The sequence below is a fragment of the Mercenaria mercenaria genome, chromosome 13 (assembly GCF_021730395.1).
Source record: "Mercenaria mercenaria strain notata chromosome 13, MADL_Memer_1, whole genome shotgun sequence".
Lineage (NCBI taxonomy): Eukaryota > Metazoa > Mollusca > Bivalvia > Venerida > Veneridae > Mercenaria > Mercenaria mercenaria.
Window position 1 is genome coordinate 41,487,668 of NC_069373.1, and position 21,968 is coordinate 41,509,635.

General features: G+C 34.1%; 1 protein-coding gene across 1 annotated transcript; it reads right to left on the reverse strand.

Annotated features, from left to right (window-relative positions):
* Nucleotides 1-1,540: 1,540 nt before the first annotated feature.
* LOC123530135 (carbohydrate sulfotransferase 4-like) lies at nt 1,541-19,849 on the reverse strand. The gene is made up of 5 exons (XM_045310855.2): nt 19,654-19,849; nt 6,582-6,680; nt 6,096-6,276; nt 3,654-3,775; nt 1,541-2,705 (listed from the first exon to the last, which is right to left on the reverse strand). The coding sequence occupies exons 1-5, from the start codon at nt 19,784-19,786 to the stop codon at nt 2,005-2,007; spliced, it is 1,236 nt and encodes a 411-aa protein (XP_045166790.2). The 5' UTR covers nt 19,787-19,849; the 3' UTR covers nt 1,541-2,004.
* Nucleotides 19,850-21,968: the final 2,119 nt, after the last annotated feature.

A 21,968-nucleotide genomic window follows, 5' to 3' on the forward strand; every position in this document is an offset into this window, starting at 1 on the left:
CACCTTTTACATTAAAACGCACATTTGCGTTCATGGGCCATATCATGTTAAACATAGCAAATTATGACCCGTCTACGTTTTCTGAATAGAATAGACTGATGTTTTTATATGCATTTACATTCAATTTGTTATGTATTATGCTTATAGAACTAAGGATTTCTACGAATAACTGACTGCTGTGTAACATATAAAATGCTTGAATTGGTTTTCCTAGCTCCTTAAAGGTGCACAGGTGTAAACAATTTTGGTGAATTATATAAGTACGGTTCAACGCAAGTAAGAACAACACAGGATATTACAAGCCTTAGTAATAATATCGGTGCACTACAAAACAAGTGTTTGTTGCTCTGTTGCAATGAAAAAAAAAAGCTTTCAGTATTAAGACTCTGAACAAGACTTTGAGCGGTTTCTCTACCAAATCGGTTAAGTAGTTAGGGCTGGATGACGGGTTCTTGTTAAAAAATGCGTGTCTCCCCAGCCGCTAAATACTCAAGGCCATACTTGTCCAACTCCATGATAAATAAACTATATCTCTTAACATGATAAACTTGTACCTAGAGAACATGTTATCTTATTGATATCTTACAACAATCATAAAACATAACGTGTATACAGTATTTATATTCACTTAAATGCCTATTGAATAAAATCTGGAAAGTAGATCTCTCGGAAGCAGTGAAAATTGCAGACTATATAGTTTTGTTAAATTCCCTGACCATTATTTCACTTTGTTCATAAGTCAAGAACATACACTAATCACCTTTAACTGAGGTCGCTATTAGGATTTATCGACCTGGAAAAATGATACTTCATAGCGACCATGTTCTTATATATCAATAGCAAAATCCTCTGGATTGGCAATATCTATAGATGCGTTGAGATACTATCAGCTTGAAAAACTAAGGAATGACACAATTCTATCATTCTGTTATGAAACATTCTTATAACAAATACTAAAACGTATTCAGTATGACATGTCAAATATTGCGATGTTTTATGTTCAGTATGTTTATTCAGTCTTTTATAAAGTCAATCATAAAAATATTTGTTTCTTAATTTCAAAATAAAATATATATTTATTTCATATGATAAATATCTCTTATAAAAATATTTATGTTTAATAAAATGTTTATTCGATAAAAGGATATATTCATTAAATGTGAACAATATGTGGACGGATAGCTCAGTGGTTTGCACACTGGTCTTCCAATCCTGAGGTCGGGGGTTCGATCCCCGGCAGCTACTCGGGAATTTTCAGAAACGCTTTTCAGTGTTTCCCACCCAACTAGAGGTGTACTAGTCAGGGACCCAGGCAATCCTTGCGTGTATCAGTGCTATACACTGGGCACGTTAAAGAACCAGGCTGTCTATTCGCATTGAGCTAGGCTATGTTAGCCGGATAAGCCTGTATCTGATTTCTGATCTCTCTGTCGTGAGGGCTTTGTCTCACTCTGTCCCTCTGGTCAGATCGCTCTGTGTCTGTACTAGTAGAGGATGAATTATGCGCCCTGTGTGGCTGCATTTGAACTATGTAAAGCGCCTTTAAACATGAAATTGATCATGAAAAGGGCGCTATATAAATCTAGTATAATAATAATAATAATAATAATAATATCATAAAAGATACATTTATGTAGCAAACATATTATTTTTTTTCATAAGTTTGAACAATATTTTTTTATTTTAGAGACAAATATATTTTGTATAATTAGCATCATGGGATACCACTTAGGTTTCTTACAGAGAAATTTATTGGTTCATGCAATAGCAATATGGCTGCTCCATTGTCGAGATAATATTTACGAGAACATGTTATTAGAGCAAACTATTTCTGGAAAAATATTACTCCCTTATCGAACATATATTTGTGTCAAGAGTTAACTTATAAACGACTGAATATACACATTGAATATACAGTATTGCAAAGTTTGGCATTCCATTCTCATACAAATGGTATATTCGAACCATAATTAGAACAAGATTTGTAACACTTAGCTACGTTAACTACGTTAACTGGAACGGTAACTTATCTATCACAACATTTTGGGATAAATTCAGATACTCTGCCTCTGTTTTAAATTGTCTTAAACCTAGATCTCTCAAAACATCTCCACAATATTTCTGTACTATCGCGGAAATGTTCCAACCCATTTTTTGTCTGAAATCAAACGGATGAAAGCCGTCGTACGCAATATACGTCACGTTTTTCTTAGACGTAGGTTTATCTCTTGGGCTATCCTTCTTCAAGCTACGTAAAATATTATCCTGTTGACTTGTAAATTCCATATTTAGAAACTTGTAAAGTTTTTGCACATTTTCATCTAGGTTGTTGAAGTCTTCATATTGAAGCAGTCTCACTCGGTCTGGGTATAATTTCATCAGTGATTTTCCCGCTAGAATATCGCTTCTCATTCTTGAGCAAATAACTATCGAGTCAGCTTCGATTTGTGTGTAAGTTTTTAACTCTTTTCTAACCCACCAAGTGCGTAAATGGCTATTCATAATCGCTCTGGGATCTCGTAGCAAATGAACTATTTTTAGTCGCGGATTGTTTTTGAGGAGTGGTATAGTGCCTTCCAGATCTGTGCGGAGTACCTTTGCAATGCGGTGCTTTGCCGTTTTACAGGAATTAACCAATAACTTGTTACAGGTAAATGATGCATTCATACTTTTCTTACATTTTGCATATTCAGTCCAACTAGGAGCTGAAAAACAATAGCGTTTGCAAAAATTAAACAACATTAAATTTTGCAATTTGTATTGAATTCCTTGGTTTACTTATATTTCTCTGTTTTCAAAATAAAAGCATATTAATACATTTTGCATGATGATTTAAAAACGGAATGAAATGACAGACACTTAAGGCCCCCTTCGCCAACGTCAGCGAATGTTTTAGCATTTTGAAACGATCTAATAGATCTGTCCAAATAGATGCTATGCATGATTATAAGGGTAGAAAAGCACTAATTTAATACTGCATACGAATTTTACTGTTAGAGCCATAAAGGGGGATAATCAAAAACAAGTGTTTCAAGAAAACTTTCCACTTTGTTAATCGGTGTTCAGACTTCAGGCAAATATAAGAGAAAACTTCAGAAATAGGATTTACCAAGAAATCAATAAGTTTTATATTAATAATGAAAAATGTGGCAGCCATACTGTTAACAAAGGCATTATGAGCCATTAATAGACAAGAATACAGCCTTTACAGGTAAGGTCGCTTCGAATCCCACTCTTTACCTTATTATTTTTGTCAACTGAAAAAAATTTGAAACCTTTCAAGTGAACAAGATTAAGCAAGGCCCTTTAACTTTGATAAAATTTCATATGCACTCGTCAAAATATGACTGCACTGCCAAAAAAAAGGTTTATTTATGAAAGACATTATGCATTACATGTTGCGGTTTAATTACGTACGTATGTATCGTAAATATTTTTGTTGTACAACTGGAAGTCCTAGCCTGGTTTCCATCGTGTACTAACCACTGCGTAGCAGTTAAGGGGCAGATAATTCAGACTACCGGAAGTCCTCAACCTTAAAATGACCGTTGAAGACGTCTACAGGAAGCATTTTGTTGTTAAAGAATATGTATGGAAGGAGTTGGGTGCTAGTCGTATGCATGAAGAAACGACATCGACTTGCTTTGACTTACGTAATAATTTTGGATTAAAGTTGATGTCTGTTGGCATGTTGTCATATGGCTGTAAGTGGCAGTCAAACATGTCGAGTAGAAATCTCTGAGCCTTCTTTGGATGTCTAATTGAATTTTCACTCCTGTAGATTAAATTAAATGATAACATTATATGGTAAAACATGTAAAACATCCAACAAAACCTTATCTGAAACTATCTTTGATATTTACTTTAACTTTCTTTCTCAATTGTGTTGAAATGAGGTTTAAGCTGTGAGCAGAAACCTTGTATTAAGTTATTTAAGGTGTATGAAGATCTATCTGATATTCAATAGCTTGCGTCTAACTGATATATCCTGATGTTGAATGAAATAGAAACCATTTTGATATATTTGATATACACTAGAGTTTGCGTCTTGTTTGATGTTGAAATGTAGTTTGAGGTTTAGGAGTATATCATCAAAACACTGAAATATTTGATAAACAAACAATCTACCTGACAATTACTGGTATCTGTTATACTATCCGGTACGACTATCCTGTACGGCAGGATACTTAAGATATTCTCAAAAAGTTGTCACCCTTTTGAAATGAAAGTCATTTGTAAAGAAATAAAAATGAACAATTGCTGAAAACTACTCTCCACCTAGTTATGTGAAATTTCAGCACAGGGACATTATTGCAAATGCATCATCACGAAGTTATGTAACAGTTTTCAAAGGCGTTGAACTGTCCGGAAATGTGGCCGCTTTAAGCAGTCAATTGTCTGGAATTATATGCATGTAAATTATTAACATTTTTTGTAGAGTAATATACATGTTTTATATGCTGTTTAATTTTCATGTAAAGAAACCCTTTCTTTCTAAGACTTTGAAGTATTTTTCTCAAAATATGGGACTAGGCTTTAAGCAGAAACCATATCTAAATCTGATTCTGATATTTGGTGCTCATTTTAACTTTCAGTCTAGTAGACACAATTACATATCAAAATGTGGTTTAAGCTATATGCATTAACGTTATCTAGATCTATTTTTTATGTTTACTTGAAAAGTCTAGCCACACTTTGACTTGGTGTTGTTATATTCTCTGGTATGGTGTACGGTTATGGAATACCGCTTAAGCCGGTGATAGGGGGCTTGAGCGGTGTTGCACATTTCATTACCTCTAAAGAACAGACTTAATCTCAGTATTGTATAGTTAATGTAACTTTACAATTGATGCTTGTAGAGTTTTAGAATTTTATTTAGATTTTTGATGTTTGTATTCAGTTTCTTCAGCAAGATATCTCTTTAGATATGTGATTTGTCTGTTATTGAAATGTTCTGGAAACCATGCGCATTTTAGTTTCGACTCATATCGTATTGACCAACTGACAATACATTTCATTTACAAAGCATGTATATAATTTAAGAAATCAATAAATCGATAAAATACGGATAAATGCATAGGGTTGGGCTACACTATTGTACGAAATAGTTTCCGAGTGTCACAGTAAATCTAACAAAACGAGCATTATTTCCTTTGTGTTTTCATTAGATCTAGAAAAATGATATGAATAATGGAAAATATCCGCATATTTGTGTTTTTTTATTTTAACAAGAAATACAGCAAAGAAGAAAAGAAAAGAAACAATTTTGCTTATCATTTTTAGGGAAGTGACAAAGAGAATAAATAGCCCTGTACTGATATTTGCCTACCTGATAGTCGCCCCCATTTACAAAATCGCGCTGTGTTACAGTTGGAAGCTTTGCTTTCCTATTTGATTGTGTCTGACTGAACAAGTAGGGGACTCTCCCATTTTGATTTCTCTCTTCTAGCCTATTTCGTCGGGCCCTTAAGCGTGTTTCCCTTCTTGCTCTGTCTTCTGTAGAGGCACTAGATACGTGCGTTTTTGGTTCTTAAGGATTGCTATTTTTATATAAATATACAGCATTTGTGTTTTATCATAACAAGTCTTTTGTTGTCATTGCTTATGATAGGAATTCATCAAGCAGGGATAACGTTAATTTACACTGTCCTGTGATTTGGAACATGGTTGGGATTAGAGTGAGGGTAGGGGCACCATGGACTGGTTTAAGCTCGCAATGATGGTTTTGCCGCAGACCGTTCCTAGGCGGTGCCCCGATGTATTTATTAGCCTACCATCATCAGATGGTGGGCTAGTCAAATCACTCTGCGTCCGTGGTCCGTCATCCGTTCTTCATCCGTCCGTCCGTCCGTCCGTCCGTTAACAATTTCTCGTTATCGCATCTCCTCAGAAACTACTGGGGGGATTTTGACCAAACTCTGTGATCTCTTGTTCGTTTTATCATAGTGTACTTGCTTTGGGTGTGTGCATTGGTCGTTTGTATGTCCGCGTATGTGTAAAGGTTTGCGGAGGCTGTGTTTTTAGAATGTGGCTTTCCTTTTTCTTTGTTTTTTCCTTTTTTTTTTAAATAAATAATGTTGTTGATTCTAACTTACAGTATTTCACAGTTGGGCCGTAAAATGTGACACAGAAGGTCATTTTGCCGCAGATATTGCCAAGCCCCATATTTCCTCAAAGGTTCGAACCAGAAGAACACGTCGTTTCGCCAACCTAGAACCTTTCCAAGAAATGTTGATCCTGTACGCATATAGGCAACAGCTAATACATCTGTCCGCTCTGTTTTAATAAAGAAATATTAGGCTGAACAGGGGATACAGTAGATTTGATACTTTAAACTGTTTAATCTTATTTTTTTCAAATCCACTGTGACGTAGAAATGGTATTAATAAAAAGACACTAACTTGTATTCGACAGTAAGTGGCTTTTGCGACCAGTGCAAACCGTCTGCACTGTTCGCTATTCAGTTAGTAATTTTTCAGTAAACACTTCTTTGAATAATATGTGGTACTGTCCAGATTGAATGATGGACAAGTCCATTTTAGAAATTTAGCAGGGTAAAAGTTAAGATCAATTATGTTTACCTGTGCCAGTAGAGTTTAAGCCCAATATGATTTCTTTAGAGTTAGTAGATACTGAACCGATATATCTGTCTATTGGTAGTACTTCATTGATGAATTTGCCTGAAAAAAAAGAAAAAAAACCTGAAATAAAGTAAATGTTGATTACAATGTGCTATTGTGAACACCCACTGTCCCTCGTCCTGCCTCGTCGTTTGTTTAAATGTGGCATTTGTTTTGATACCATTTGGTGGAAGTGGTTGAAACCTGGCATAAATGTTCATGTGCAGTCCTCCTCCAAAGCTGTTCAAAGATTTCTATTCCACGCAGCACTGTGGTTGTTATGGCAACCAAAATAAAAATATCTTGTCAGAAACAATTGGCCACCGCATGTGGGCAATGTGATAACGCTCCTTTGACGAACTGGAGTTATTAAATAAATATTGTTTGAGAGCGAAATACGGAAAATCTAAGAAATTAGTTTGCACATATAGATGAAAAGATGAGAAAAACTCACACTTGTCAATGAATCTAAGACCCTCTACCAAGACTGTTATATAATATAATAATCTTATTCGGCATAAACAAGGCCGACAGAGCTGTAGATAGAAATTCTTCAAACGGCATATTTTCCTTTTAAGTTCTAGTTTGAATTTGAAAGAATTTCAAATAAATACTCCTTGGAAGACCCTGATCTAAGTTAACTTAGATCATCCCGATTCGTCAAAAACATCATGGACGTTAGGGGACGTGGTAACCTTTCACTTTCATCTGTAACTTGCAAATGAATTACTACATCCTGACAGTATGGTCACCTTTTATGTCAAATGGATAAAACGACATGTATCATACAAAACCTTTGATGGACAGTTTAAATAGTAAAATGCAACGTCCTCAGTTTCGAAATTTGTTGAACCTCCCCCATATGTATGTGCTGTATGGAGGTGACAATGGTCTGACAGATAGATTCGTTTAGTGAAATAGATGGCCACCAGAGAGAGAGAGAAAGAGAGAGAGAGAGAGAGCATGGTTACATTTTCATGTATGTAAACAATGGAAACTTTTTAAAAAAATCTTCTTCTTAGGAACTGCTTGTCCGTTTTAAAATAATTTCGTACAAGTAATGACAAAATGTTTCTTCCAAGAGCTACAAATAGAAAAATAACTTCATCCCTTTATCCCGCTGATCCAATTTTAAAATTGTATCAATGGAAATCTTCCTGGATTACCGTGTAGTAAGATTGGTTTCATTACTAGAAAAAAAATCTTTATACACCAGCTAGTCCTAAATCACAGGCCGGCCGGAATATGAAATAAATATCTTTTTCTAAAGTTATTAAGTCATCTTGATTTGTCAAGAGACCACGCTCAATAGTTTAGATCGTCTCAAAGTTTGTTTAGACCGGGTCCTAAACCTCAACAAGGGTTACAGGTTAAAATAATGCGACGTACTGACGTAATAAAATAATTCCAAACGTGTTCACAAGATAGATTCGTTTGTGGTACTTCGTAAAGTTTATTCAAGCTGTGGTCTATTTAAATGCCCCGAAGTGTGGCATATGATATATTCGCACGATGTACGTGAGTCCATTTGTTAGGTCTTCCATTCTAATGGAATACAAATGTTTTAGCATAATGACGTGCGCTGCGCGCAGTGTCAGCTCCGGACGTCTAAAGTCAGTGGTACATGATCCTTTGAAAGAAGCTGATTAAAAGTTATTATTTTGTAGCAATTAAAACATAGTTTCAAGCATTTGGCAGTACAAAGATACAAGGAAAACACTAAATTATGTACCTACAGCACGATAATGAATTTAGTTTTGATTAACTCTTGTATGTAATAGTTGAACCTATAGTATACTTTCTTTTCACTCTACAAAATAAATCAAGATTGTGAATGCATTGAACTTCTTGACTAAAACTGGAAAACAATGTATTTTACTAAACTTTTTAGTGACACAATCAATCAGATACCATATATCTAAAGAGTAGTCCCACGTAGATGTTGGCTCTGCTTTTCTAAAGTTTTTTTTATAATTTGCAACAACCATACATTGCCTAGGACTGGTGCCATAGAAATATATCTTTTCTGTACTGGTGTGCCAGTTTCCGCGCGGATCAATATAAGGAAAACATATTATACGGTATACAGAATATTCGAATACTTACACAATCTGACTTAAGATCTTACAGCCAATCACATCTAACTCAAACAGATTAACCAAATTAATTGAATATGACGAACGAGGATATGAAAACCAATTCATGTACGCGGATGTTACTAAGTGTGCATAAAACAAGTTTTCTTCGATCCGAAATGATATTAAATGTCTAATGAGACCTTTGAATTAACTAGCATGATCAGGTAATGGAACAGGAGAAATCAGAAAAGAACTTGACTTTGAAAGCCAAAATACAATACTGCAATCCATTCAGACATTTCTTGCTAAATCTGGAGTGATCGTCATTGAAAATGCAAACAAGCTTGATCAAAGCAATAATGAAATTGGAGATATAGAAATTAAAATGGTAGGTTTGCCGAACGAAAAAGACGCTAATAGCCCTCACTTTATACCGAAATTTAGCTGTGCGCCTGCGTCATTTTAATTTTTTCGCTCAGCGTCACGACATCGGGATCTTGCTAACTATCACGAATGATTTGCTCCACGTCCACACAATTTTAACATCTTGAATGTCGTTGTGGAGCGGAAAGACGAAATGGCACAAATCAACCACCATTAGAAGTACAAGTCGCAATTAACGTGACACTTATAACAAGTGCAAAACAGTATAGTTTATTACACTTCAAAGTGACACAAGAATGACGTTTATGTGAAATTTTGCATGTATTTTACATTCTGTTTGATATGTAAGTAATTCATTTATAATCTTGCATGTTGATTGAAATAAAACTTAGACAACTTCGACAACATGGAGCGACGACGCAGAAGCAGTTTAAAACATGTAGTACATTTTGAATTCAAAATATGGAAAATACTTAATCAGATGACTATAATTTCATTCGGAAGCTTTTTAGGACCGCAATAGCATTTTTGTCTAATTTGTTAAAACAAGTTATTAAAACGTTTATGACAAGTTACTGAATTAAAAGATACTTATTTGTTATATCAATTTTCTCAATTACAAGATATGTTGAAATAAGGAATCAGATTACTACTAGTTTAGATAAGGCATTGGGAATTCTAACGATATCATCTTGGTAGGAGATATTAATGAAGATCAGTTAAATCAAATAACCAAAAACTTAGATATATCTTATTGTTGAATGATATAAGTAATGTAACCTGTTTATATTCTTCGATCTAAATTTATGAAAAATAATCTAATGTTCTATTTGTCCCTTAAAACTATTTTAATTTAAAAAAAAAAACAAGGCAAATATGAATCTAGCAGGCAATATTGTAGTACGTCATTTTATTACAGAAGTTTTAGAAAGGTACAGTAAATACTGCATCAGAGATGCAAAGGTAAATTATACACAGACGAATATGTCCTATCTGTCTGAGTTGTGAAAACAACGTAATAGTATGTCAACAGCAGTTTTCTTTTTTCTTCTTCTTGGCTGTGATAAAGCAAGGCAGGTTAAGTTATAGATCGAAGCATTAATGTTATCTGGCAATGTCTACCTGAGACAGGATGTAACTCTGTCCGTTCGCATTTATGAAATTATCTCCAAACTTTTTTTATTAATATAAACAAAACGTTTATAAAATACATATTTGTAATTTAAAAGACCAAGAAATGAACTTCAATGCTTTATGTCATGTTTTTCTACATCTAATATTTTAAGGAGATCCCTCTCAAGTTGGTACCAATATATCACGGTATAGGACTTGAATATTAAAAGGGGGAGAAAGTGTGTAGGCGGCCGGGTAGCTCAGTCGGTAGAGCATCGGAACGGTATTCCGAGGCCCCGGGTTCGGTTCGAGTCCCGGTCGGGCTGCGCATTTATTCTCAACCTGTTAATGGGAGGAAAGCCATCAATAGTTAAACAATGAATTGTTTTTTAAGACAGCAATTTAAATCTTTTTAAATTGGATTGGTCCGTGCTACCAAGAAAGGTTGGAATGTTGGACAAAGAAAGCTCTATGTGTGAAATTTGGAGTGAACAATGAATTTTTAGCAATTCTTTAACTTACATAATGTTTGCTCAGTGTCATACGTTGAGTCATATAGATAATACATGTATATGTACGTAGCTATGAAAATTGGAACTTCACATACAGAAAATGGAATTGAAAAAATAAAATAAATGACAGCTTTCCCTTTGTTTAAGACGGATTTAACAACTGAAAATTACATGAAACTTGCAAAGTTTCCTAAGAATAGAACTGGTATGGCCATGTTAAAAACAGAGAGACACGGAAACCTAAATGTGAGCTCTAGGGATCCTAGGTCAAATTGGGTATTAAATCTAGCTGCAAAGTGTACTATAGCATTAGACACCAAATGGTGCCTCTCTATTGAAATAATTCATGATCATCAGAATGGGTTTATAAAATTTAAAAAAAAAACTTGATATTCACAAACGTTAACCATTATAATAGAAATCAGAAAGGCATACGATTTCGTGATAAATTCCATATTATAGTAAATAATAAATTATTTTTTTTACTAGGCAAACATTTTCTTGCTGCTGTTTCACTGTATAAAGTGTAGTATTTGTTACATGGTGTTGAATCTTCATGGTTTAAAGTGAACAACGGTCTTAAACAATGTTGCCCTTTGTTGCCTATACTTTTTAATCTATATATCAATGAAATAGTCACTGCTATTCAAGAATCAGGTCTAGGATAAAATAACTGACGATATTACTAGTATTCTGCTGTATGGAGATGATGTTTTTCCAGCTGCAGAAAAGAAATCCTCTTGATTTTCATAATATTTGGTGAAATGTTGTATAATTATTATGTTCATCTCCAATAGGAGAGATCGTATTTGTATATAAATCCGTTGTATATTCTATTTTTAGAACTGATAAGACATAGATCGGGTGGGCAGACGCCGAGCGTCCATGTTTTTTTGTTAACAGTCATGTTTTTCTAACGGCTTAAACTTTTTTAAAATACAATGATATCAATAATTTTTTGATCAATGGAAAGGATATAAAACACGCAATTTATTGATAACTTTTAATTATTGTTTCGAAATAAAATGGATTAATTATGAACGCTTAACTTACAGTGTTTTTTCTAAAAGTCTGGAGCATCGCTAGGCCACTATCAAAACCTTATGTCATTTTAAACGGTTATTCATTTTCAAAAGATATTTGAATAAGAAAATATGAAAATCGTAAGCATTTCAAAACTTTTTGAATTTTTAAAATCCATAAATGAATGAAAAAGTTATTAGAAATTAAAAATTCCGATCCCATACACAAACGTTGTAAAAATAATTGTTTTGCCCACCACCAGATAAACAGGTGTTGATGCGTGACGTCAGGGCGATCTCTCCTATATCAGCAGCACATAGTTAAAAAAGTACCTTGGTGTCATGTTAAATGATTTTTTTCTGAAATGGCCAAGACTAGCTGGGTTGTGAATAATTTTTGGTGGCTTCCATGTTCAACATTTCAAAACTCTTAAATTGACTGGCCAGCTATATGAAAGCATCATCTACAGGGCGGAAAAGTAATATCCTTGTATTCATGCTGTTCAAAACAAGACAATACGTTAGATTTAGAGGTAGGAAAACAAAATTCAAAGTCAGCTGTTACTGGTGAGGTATTTTACAATTCTGAGGTTGTTTATCAGATTTAAAAAAAAAATCGGGTTTCTTAAAATTGTCCTGTTAAATCATATCTATAGTAGATTTATGTGTACGTACTTTTGCACTTAAATGTTACATTTCAGTGTAAACTGACTCAGTTTATTTCATACTTTTTAACACCTTTTAATATGAAATACATGTATTTGTTTAATATTGAAACAGTTGTATAATTTTCATTTTTAGCAAGATATTCATTGATAAAGTTTCTTTAAACACAATTTCAACTACATTTGTATTTCTATATTTTATACACGAATCGAAAAAATCCGTTATAGGTCATTACGTACTGTGTGACCGTCCACATGTATGAAAAACGTGTAGTGCGCACGAGCAAATTGTGCATGTTTCAACTTTTAGTCAGAAGTTTTAAAGCCAGTATGAATGTACGTAAAAGGACACAAAATGGATACACTTTTAGTTTAAAAAACACATCTTGGGTCATATGATGGGCAAATAGTGATCATTTTGATAGATATATTCTATGTTTTATATATCTTGTGGAAATTATTAGTTAAAATACGGAATATTTGGTAAAATGGATACACTTTTAGTTTAAAAAACACGTCTTGGGTCATGTCATGGGCAAACAGTGGTCATTTTGATAGATATGTTCTGTGTTAGATATATTCTGTGTTTTATATAACTTGTGGAAATAATTAGTTAAAATACGGAATATTTGGTAACCAGCAATTAGCGATCGCCGACGATGGGTCTTAACATGAAATTTTAATAATTCTCAGCTTAAAGTTACACGCCCGCAGTTTGGGTAAATTTTTTCAACATGTTCATTTCCGCCAAGTTTGGGATAGAATGTATATATGACACTGAAAATGATAAAGTGGGTGAAAATGAATGTTAGATATTGGTAAAAATGCAAGAAGAATGTAAATTTCTTGCATTACTTCAACGGTTTTCTACCTTCTGCACACTATTTTTGGTTATCTATAAGATTATCTTGCAAAAATATTGTCAATAAGTTTGTACCACTAATCACTTTTTCAGAGTACTCACTTTTTATGGATTTTTGAGAGAATTTATCATTCGCCTTAAATGTTTAGGTTAGTCCGTTTAAGTAACAAACCATTAACCATTCTGTGTTATTTCTGTTAACAAAAACTTGTATGCAAACAAACAGAAGTATGCTACTAATATCTGTTGGTACACCTATAACACCAAGCATATTTATTGAACGTTTAAGACTGACTCTCGTGTTCTACGGATCTTAATCTGATATAGCAAAAGCACTTGTAGGATGTTTTATGAAATAAAGGAGGTCTGCTGGAACAAGACACCGCTTACAACAATTCTGCATGTGTCAACGTATTTGAAAATACAGTCTGCCTTTATACGCCCCCAAGTTCTATCTCCAGCATGCCAGATACAGCATTTTCTATACAAATATTCTCTAATGCCCCTGCACATTGTTATTAACATCCTTGCGTTTTGTAGAATATGATATGTTTTTGTTTTTGTTATCATTTTATGTTCTTGCTACGTAATTTACTCGTTAATGAATGTCTACATTTATGCCTTTCAAAATGGGCGGTGGTCATAAAATGGTTATGATATGATTCATAATTTTGTTTTATTCTAAACGTCTGTCAAATGTCAAAATCATGTTATCACCCAGTATAAAGATATTTGCAATTTATCAAGTATTGCGTTAAAAGATGTGTATTCGTATCTGTTTGATGACTATTATTATGTCGGACAGGTGATGAGACGTATATATTTGCATCCACTATATCATTTGTATAGAAAGAAAAACGTGTTGATTTTCGTATAAACATCATTGGTGTCATAATATGGGGGATTGCCTTTTCCGCGAGACTGCAACTTCAGTCTTGCGTCATTCACACAAACATGAACAAAATGGCGCCGTTCGAAAAATTCTTACAGAATTGGATATCAAAATGTCAAAGTCATTCTGGCTGAAAGTTATTTTTTCTGACGGTAAAAATCAAAATTGAATCGACACGACTATATGATTTTTCGCTGGAATAATAATAAAAAACAGGAACTATATTTTGATCGTAAACATTACACTTCTATATGGTGGCTGATTTTTGTCATTTCGTGTTTTCGTGTTGGCGGGGCGAAAACACGACAACATGAAAACTCGACAAAAAGCCTAATTTTTCGAATTTTCGTGTCGGCGGGGCGAACACACGACATATTTTACGCGAAAAGTCGATGCTAAGAGGACACTGACACGACAAATTTATGTGTCGAATTTTCGTGTTGGCGGGTATAAATATGTCGTGTTGGCGCCCTTTATTTGTCGTGCTGTCGTGTTTTCGCCCCGCCGACACGAAAACAGGTATTTGTATTTATTTTTAGGTATCTGTCGAGTTTTCGTGTTGTCGTATTTTCGTCCTGCCAACACGGAAACACGACAAATACATTACTTGTCGAGTTTTCGTGTATTCGCCCCGCCGACACAAAAACAAGAAAACTCGACAAATAAGGTATTTACGAAAACACGACAGCACGACAAATAAAGAGCGCAAACACGACATATTTATACCCGCCAACACGAAAACTCGACAAATAAATTTGTCTGTCGGCGCCCTTTAAACGTCGAGTTTTCGCGTAAAATGTGTCGTGTTTTCGCTCCGCCGACACGAAAACTCGACAAATTAGGTTTTTGTCTAGTTTTCATGTTTTCGTGTTGTCGTATTTTCGCCCTGCCAACACGAAAACACGAAATGGCAGAAATCAGCCACCATACTTCTATGTATGGAAAAACATATTCATGCAATGGTCTTATTTATACTGTTTCTGCCCTTTATTCATATGACTCATTGATATATTTACAAATGTCTATACAATAATATTACTGCACAGTAATAACACGATCTGTAAATCTCATTATCGGTTTTAGCTAGTACTTCAACAATCTTATCATGCATAATATAGACAAAAGATATCTTCCTTACTCACCAAGAACATCCATATTAGGTGTCTGGGCTTTAATACCAATGGTTTTATTTTTGCGAAATTGTAAGTGTACCCTATCTATAGTTTTGATATCATATAAATCCTATATCTCGGAGCAGTAAAATAAAACAGCCATTCAGCTTAAGGGACTGGTCAGACAAAGATTTAACTGATTCTGTTATTGATTCATTAATGCTAAATTTCAACCCCATGTAAAAAATGAGTCTTCTATCTCTAACTGTTGATTATGAATAAACCACTGACAATTTTCTACTTTTCTTCTTTTCATAAGATTACATATTTTTTGTTTTATTAATATTTATCTTAACCCCAATTTAACAGAATATCTAATGGAGCTTGAATGCTTTGTTTGTTCATAGTAAAGATAACCATGTCGTCTGCAAACAACAACAGATAAATACATTTCTGGTTTAAATCAGTTTCTGTCAGGGAATTGAAATTAAGATTTGATGTTACAACGTATATGAACAGAACGAAAAGTGCCGGAGAGAGCGGTCCCCCCTGCTCCAAACCTAGCGACACCTCGAACAATGTTTAAGAACACCTTCATACAAGCTTATACATATTCATAAAGCCCGCCCGCTTAGCTCAGTAGGTAAGAGCGTTGGTCTACGGATCGCGGGGTCGCGAGTTCGATCCTCGGGCGGGGCGTATGTTCTCCGTGACTATTTGATAAACGACATTGTGTCTGAAATCATTAGTCCTCCACCTCTGATAATTCATGTGGGGAAGTTGGCAGTTACTTGCGGAGAACAGGTTTGTACTGGTACAGAACCCAGGAACATTTGTTAGGTTAACTGCCCGCCGTTACATGACTGAAATACTGTTGAAAAACGGCGTTAAACCCAAAACAAACAAACAAACAAAACATATTCATAAATAGATGTTGACATTTTAACCATCTCAGTACTCACTCTTATTTCAAGTAGTTTATAAAAAATTTCTCTGTCTACAGTATCAAACATATTTTCATAATGTTTCATTACTTGGCAACAGTTTCTGAATAATGCACTATATGATCGGAAGAACTATTGTAAGTACGAAATCCAAACTGGACATCACTGAAAACAGACTGACTCTAACACCGGCTATTCAATCTGCCACGCAATATAAGGGGAAATATTTTTGCCATTGTACTTGTAAGATAAATTACTTCATAATTCTTAGGCTCAGACTTTTCATAAACTGGCACAATAATGCCCTTTGTCCACCATAGCGGATAAACAGCATCACTGAACATCTTATTTGTAAAAGTTATAAATCCTTTAGCTGAGCTACACCAATTTGTGGTGACTTTGCTCCTAAAACTGTATTGGGGAGTTTCTGCACAAATTATAGAAATTTCTTTTTCATTTTGAAAAAAACAACAACATTTAGACTTTGCTTTACTTTTAACATCAGCAAAATGTTTTCGACTTTTTATGAACTTTTCTATTAAAGTACAGTCTAACTTGAATTTTCTCTTTGCATTAATTGTTTTAGCATAGGTACAGCTAACATCAAACAATGATTTTTACGTTTTTATTTTGTTAACTTTTAACATTTTCCAAATGCTTTTTGTATATGTATATATAGTTTCTGCAAGCGAACACAGTATTAGAGTAAGGTCATCTACATTATTATAAATACATCTCTGCTCGTCTCTAATACATTTATTAGTTGATCTTGCGGCCATAAAATTTAGTGCCTTGAACAACACATTTATTATATAACGGTGTGCAAAAATTATTACGACATAATATCAAAGGTTGTAGGACAATGGACAGAATATTCATTCATATCTAAAAATGGCCTCACAATTGCGGTAACTGATGATTATATAATTGACAATAAACAATTGTTCCTGTTCAAATAATGATATTTAAAATCTCCCGGCGGCTCCAAACGTCCGTTAGCTATAACAAGTCCGTGCTCTTTACATAAACCTTTCGGTATTTATGACCACATGCATTTGCCCTTTCATAGCTAGAGTTTCTGTCTACGATTGGTATACATTCACTAACTAGTCTGCACTTCCAGTAGTATAACATTTTTCATTATTACGATACCGGCAGTTATTTTTGTCAATTAAATCAGTTTTCACTATAATTTGCTACATACAATCTGTTGTGATTAATTAACAGTGTTGTTATTGCCATTTTGATCGATTCATACGTGACGACACTGAATCATCATGTATCATTATGTATATGTCACATACAACAATGTTATGAGATATGTCATTTATATATGAAAACATTTTGACATTGTTATTGAGCATTACTCTGTGTAGTTGAGTATGTAAGTTATGGCGTTCCTTTGATGCATTGTTTAATAGTAACCAACAGTAATAAAACGATTATCGCTAGGTTATTTATTTTCGTACGAAAAATGTGAGGAAGAAAACAACTGATTGTCTTTTTATTTATAAAACTTTGTAACTGACTGAACTGGTAAATTTACACAATTTTTACTGATGTGAAGAAAAAAAGATAGTGGCATGTATTGGCAGTGTTTATTAATTGTCTTTTGTCGGGGTTGGTTTTACCATAGGTTTGACTGTATATCTAATGACTTCTGTTACAGTGGCAGCCGGAATGAAACATCCAATTCAAAGCACCAGTTTGAATGAACATATCAATAAAAATGTTCCATCCGGTATTAGTTTTAATGCTCCGCGGGTTATTGTACAGTTTCCTCAGAGATATAAGTATTAATTTAGAAGCTATAAGATAATATTGAACCAATCTTAACTGATTGCATCAACCATTAACTTTCATCATTGACTGTTGTGTTGGGTCTAGATGGTTCTGCAGACGAAGCAAATAAAGTGCGCTATGGTGCCAGGCAATCAATGTTGACAAGTAAGCCTATGTATTAAACAAACAGAACTTATATGTGGGTGTCCTTCAATGATCTACTCTAGGCCATCTACCTTTTCTTTTATTCATTAATTATGTCATAAACAATATCAATCACCATTTAATCAGTTAATCACTATGCTGATGATGCAACCATTAAGGTAAAGTCAGTTAAAATAGATAACATGAAACAAAAATGTTGTATTAATTACAACGAAAAAAAGCAGACGTTTGATTAAAGATTCAGTTTCACTAAAATATAAAGATTTAGGCCTTGACATTACATGCAGTAAAACGTTGTTTGGGGTGTTCATTGTAGAAACATTAAAATGAGACACTCAAATAAGTCAGGTTGCAAGAAAAAGTATTTACCTATTTATAATTACCTTCAATAACTCAATCTCATACTTCATTTTTACAATGCTTATATTTAGTAACAATTTGTTTGCGTTAGTTTCATATGGTTAGAAACAAAACTTTTTTAACGGTTTTAAATAATCCAGCTAATTGCTTAACAAAGATGAAGCTATGTAAAAACTTTACAACAGAAATTCCAAGCATACATCTACTGATGGTATCTGTCTTCAATTTCGATATATTATATGCACCTTAACTTTAGGATACATTGTAAATGAGCTTTTAAATTTAACATCTAATATTTACGTCAAGTTTAGGATACATAGACCAAAACACCGACAGATCGGTTTTAATTTTGATATCTACATGTAATATTTACCTAAAGTTTAGAATACCTAAGCAAAAAAAAAAAAACATGAGCTGGTCAATGGAAGTCTACCCTGACTCTTTATGACTCCTTATGACTCTTTTGTTAATCAAAGAATATTAAGGAACACTCTCAAAATAACGTCATTACTTACAGTTATAAGTAATTATTTACTTATTTACATACACATTTAAACGTGTAGATGGAGTAGAATCAGTAGACACTTATTTTCCTATGAAAAAATAAAATAAAATAAAGACAATATCTACAGATATCATCAAAACTCAGGCCGTTACTACTGCCCTTTTGGGAGACTGTAACCTCGATTTTTGTTTTCACATAATTAAGAAGAACTCCAAGAACCATTTTAGTATGGATTTAGTTAACTAAACTGTAATTCATAATAATATCATAAAAACGAACGCATCATTATCTACGGTTAGTTTTACCTGTATTTATGTTTTTTCTTTAAGAACAGACATAAAACTTCAAACTATACCGTAACGAATACCCTGTGTAATATTAAAATAGCTTAGATAGCTGAATGAAGAGTCGTTTGTTTTCCACCTCTGATTCATGTGGTAAAGTTGTCAATTACTTGCGGAGTTGCTAGAGCATGAATAATACTAGCATGAATAATACTGACAAGAAGTCACGGAACATTGCTGTGATGCGGACAACCGCAAGTGATGAAGCACATATATGAAAGCCGGCTTTAAAAGTAAAAACAAAACGAAACATTATTCTCTTAAGCTTAAATAAAACATGTTTAATAAAGTACCTGTCAAAGCGATAGATATTATCGCTAGTAAAATCCAACACGTACAAAGTATCATTATCGTCTTAAAGCAAGCAAAATTATCCATTTTAGCGCAATATTTGAAGAATATCCCATGAAAATCTTTGGACTTCATCTCAAGTGTAAAACTTATATTTCAAAGCAGTCATAAAAGCTTTTCTTACTGACAGCGCATGTCTACATTGCATGGTCTGTTTGGTGTCTTACCTATGTATGGTGGCTGGCCTGTGACATATTGTCTTTGCGTTCTTTTGTAATGAACTAAAGAACGAAATAGGCTACCAGTTTAAGGTAAAAATTTAAAATACGCGTGTTGTTTCTTATGTTGACAGTGTGTGTTATTTTCACCCAAAAATTCTAGATTAAGTTTTTTTCTCTTTAAAAATATTTTATTGTGTTTTTAGCTCACCTGTCACATAGTGACAAGGTGAGCTTTTGTGATCACGCAGCGTCCGTCGTCCGTCGTCCGTGCGTCCGTGCGTAAACTTTTCCTTGTGACATCTCTAGAGGTCACATTTTTTGTGGGATCTTTATGAATATTGGTCAGAATGTTCATCTTGATGATATCTAGATTATGTTCGAAACTGGGTCACGTGCCATCAAAAACTAGGTCAGTAGGTCTAAAAATAGAAAAACCTTGTGACCTCTCTAGAGGCCATATATTTCACAAGATCTTCATGAAAATTGGTCAGAATGTTTACCTTGATGATATCTAGGTCAGATTCGAAACTGGATCACGTGTCATCAAAAACTAGGTCAGTAGGTCTAAAAATAGAAAAACCTTGTGACCTCTCTAGAGGCCATATATTTCACAAGATCTTCATGAAAATTGGTCAGAACGTTCAACTTGATGATACCTAGGTCAAGTTTGAAACTGGGTCACGTGCCGCCAAATCTAGGTCAGTAGGTCAAATAATAGAAAAACCTTGTGACCTCTCTAAAGGCCATATTTTTCATGGGATCTGTATGAAAGTTGGTCTGAATGTTCATCTTGATGATATCTAGGTCAAGTTCGAAACTGGGTCACGTGCCGTCAAAAACTAGGTCAGTAGGTCTAAAAATAGAAAAACCTTGGGACCTCTCTAGAGGCCACATATTTCATGAGATCTTCATGAAAATTGGTCAGAATGTTCACCTTGATGATATCTAGGTCAAGTTTGAAAGTGGGTCACGTGCCTTCAAAAACTAGGTCAGTAGGTCAAATAATAGAAAAACCTTGGGACCTCTCTAGAGGCTATATTTTTCATGGGATCTGTATGAAAGTTGGTCTGAATGTTCATCTTGATGATATCTAGGTCAAGTTCGAAAGTGGGTCACGTGCCATCAAAACTAGGTCAGTAGAGAAAAAATATAGCTTCTCTGGTCCCAATCAGTTAAAAAGACTAAAATGTCACTACTGATTTGTGAAACATGAAAACAGAGATTTGAGTATATATATATGTAAATGTTGAACCAGTACGAATGTGTAGTGCAATTCGGGCTCGTATATAAAGCAGCATCGAAACTAATCTTATTGGGTTAGTGGACTTGCTGTGGCATGTGCGTGTTCGTTTGTACTGCTAGGCGCTTTGCCGTAATTGGTCTGGTATATTGTGGTGGTGATTTAGTTCGTATAAATTCTCTCTACTATATATATATATATATATATACATAATAAGAGCAAAAGGGTCGGGCTACAAATTATTCAATCATCAGATTCCTTTTTCTTGCAGTAACTATCTCTGCAAAAACTGCCTTCGCTCTAATTATCTTATTCAGGTCTACGAAGTCGATAATCCTAATTTCCATTTTTCGTGCATTTGCGCGTAAACCGGGAGCCAAGTGGGCATTATTTCACTCGTGGAATGTATTTTTAATAAGATAAGACAATTTTTTTATGCTTATATTCGCATGTTTTCTAGTTGTTTACCTGAAAACGAAAGTAGGGTGTTAATTCTGCGGACCGCTTTATGAAATGCGGCAATATGAGGGTACCTGACTTCAGATGACTTGCATTTCACTACATACTATTCATTAGCATAGACAGGGTTATCGTTATGATCCTAGATCGGACATAATAATAAGATTGTAATTAAGATTATCTTCAATTCCGTCTATGTCAGAAATGTGCATTTAACTATTTTTTGAATCATTATTATTATTAATTGATTAAAACAAGTTCCGGGGATTATCAGTTTCGCCTCGTCTGCCCGTCCCCGTCTGGATGCAAACAGTTAAACAAAACCATACATCATAACAATACAATGTGTCGTTCGCAAAGCTAGAAGTCATTGTCACACTTGGAGGCAAAAGATTTT

Coding starts and splice junctions, on each gene's coding strand:
- LOC123530135 (XM_045310855.2), bottom strand. CDS start 19,786: ATGAAGTCCAAAGATTTTCATGGGATATTCTTCAAATATTGCGCTAAA. Junction 6,277..6,581: donor CTTAAACTCTACTGGCACAG/GTAAACATAATT, acceptor TTATTAAAACAG/AGCGGACAGATGTATTAGCT. Junction 3,776..6,095: donor CGGCCCAACTGTGAAATACT/GTAAGTTAGAAT, acceptor TTTAATCTACAG/GAGTGAAAATTCAATTAGAC.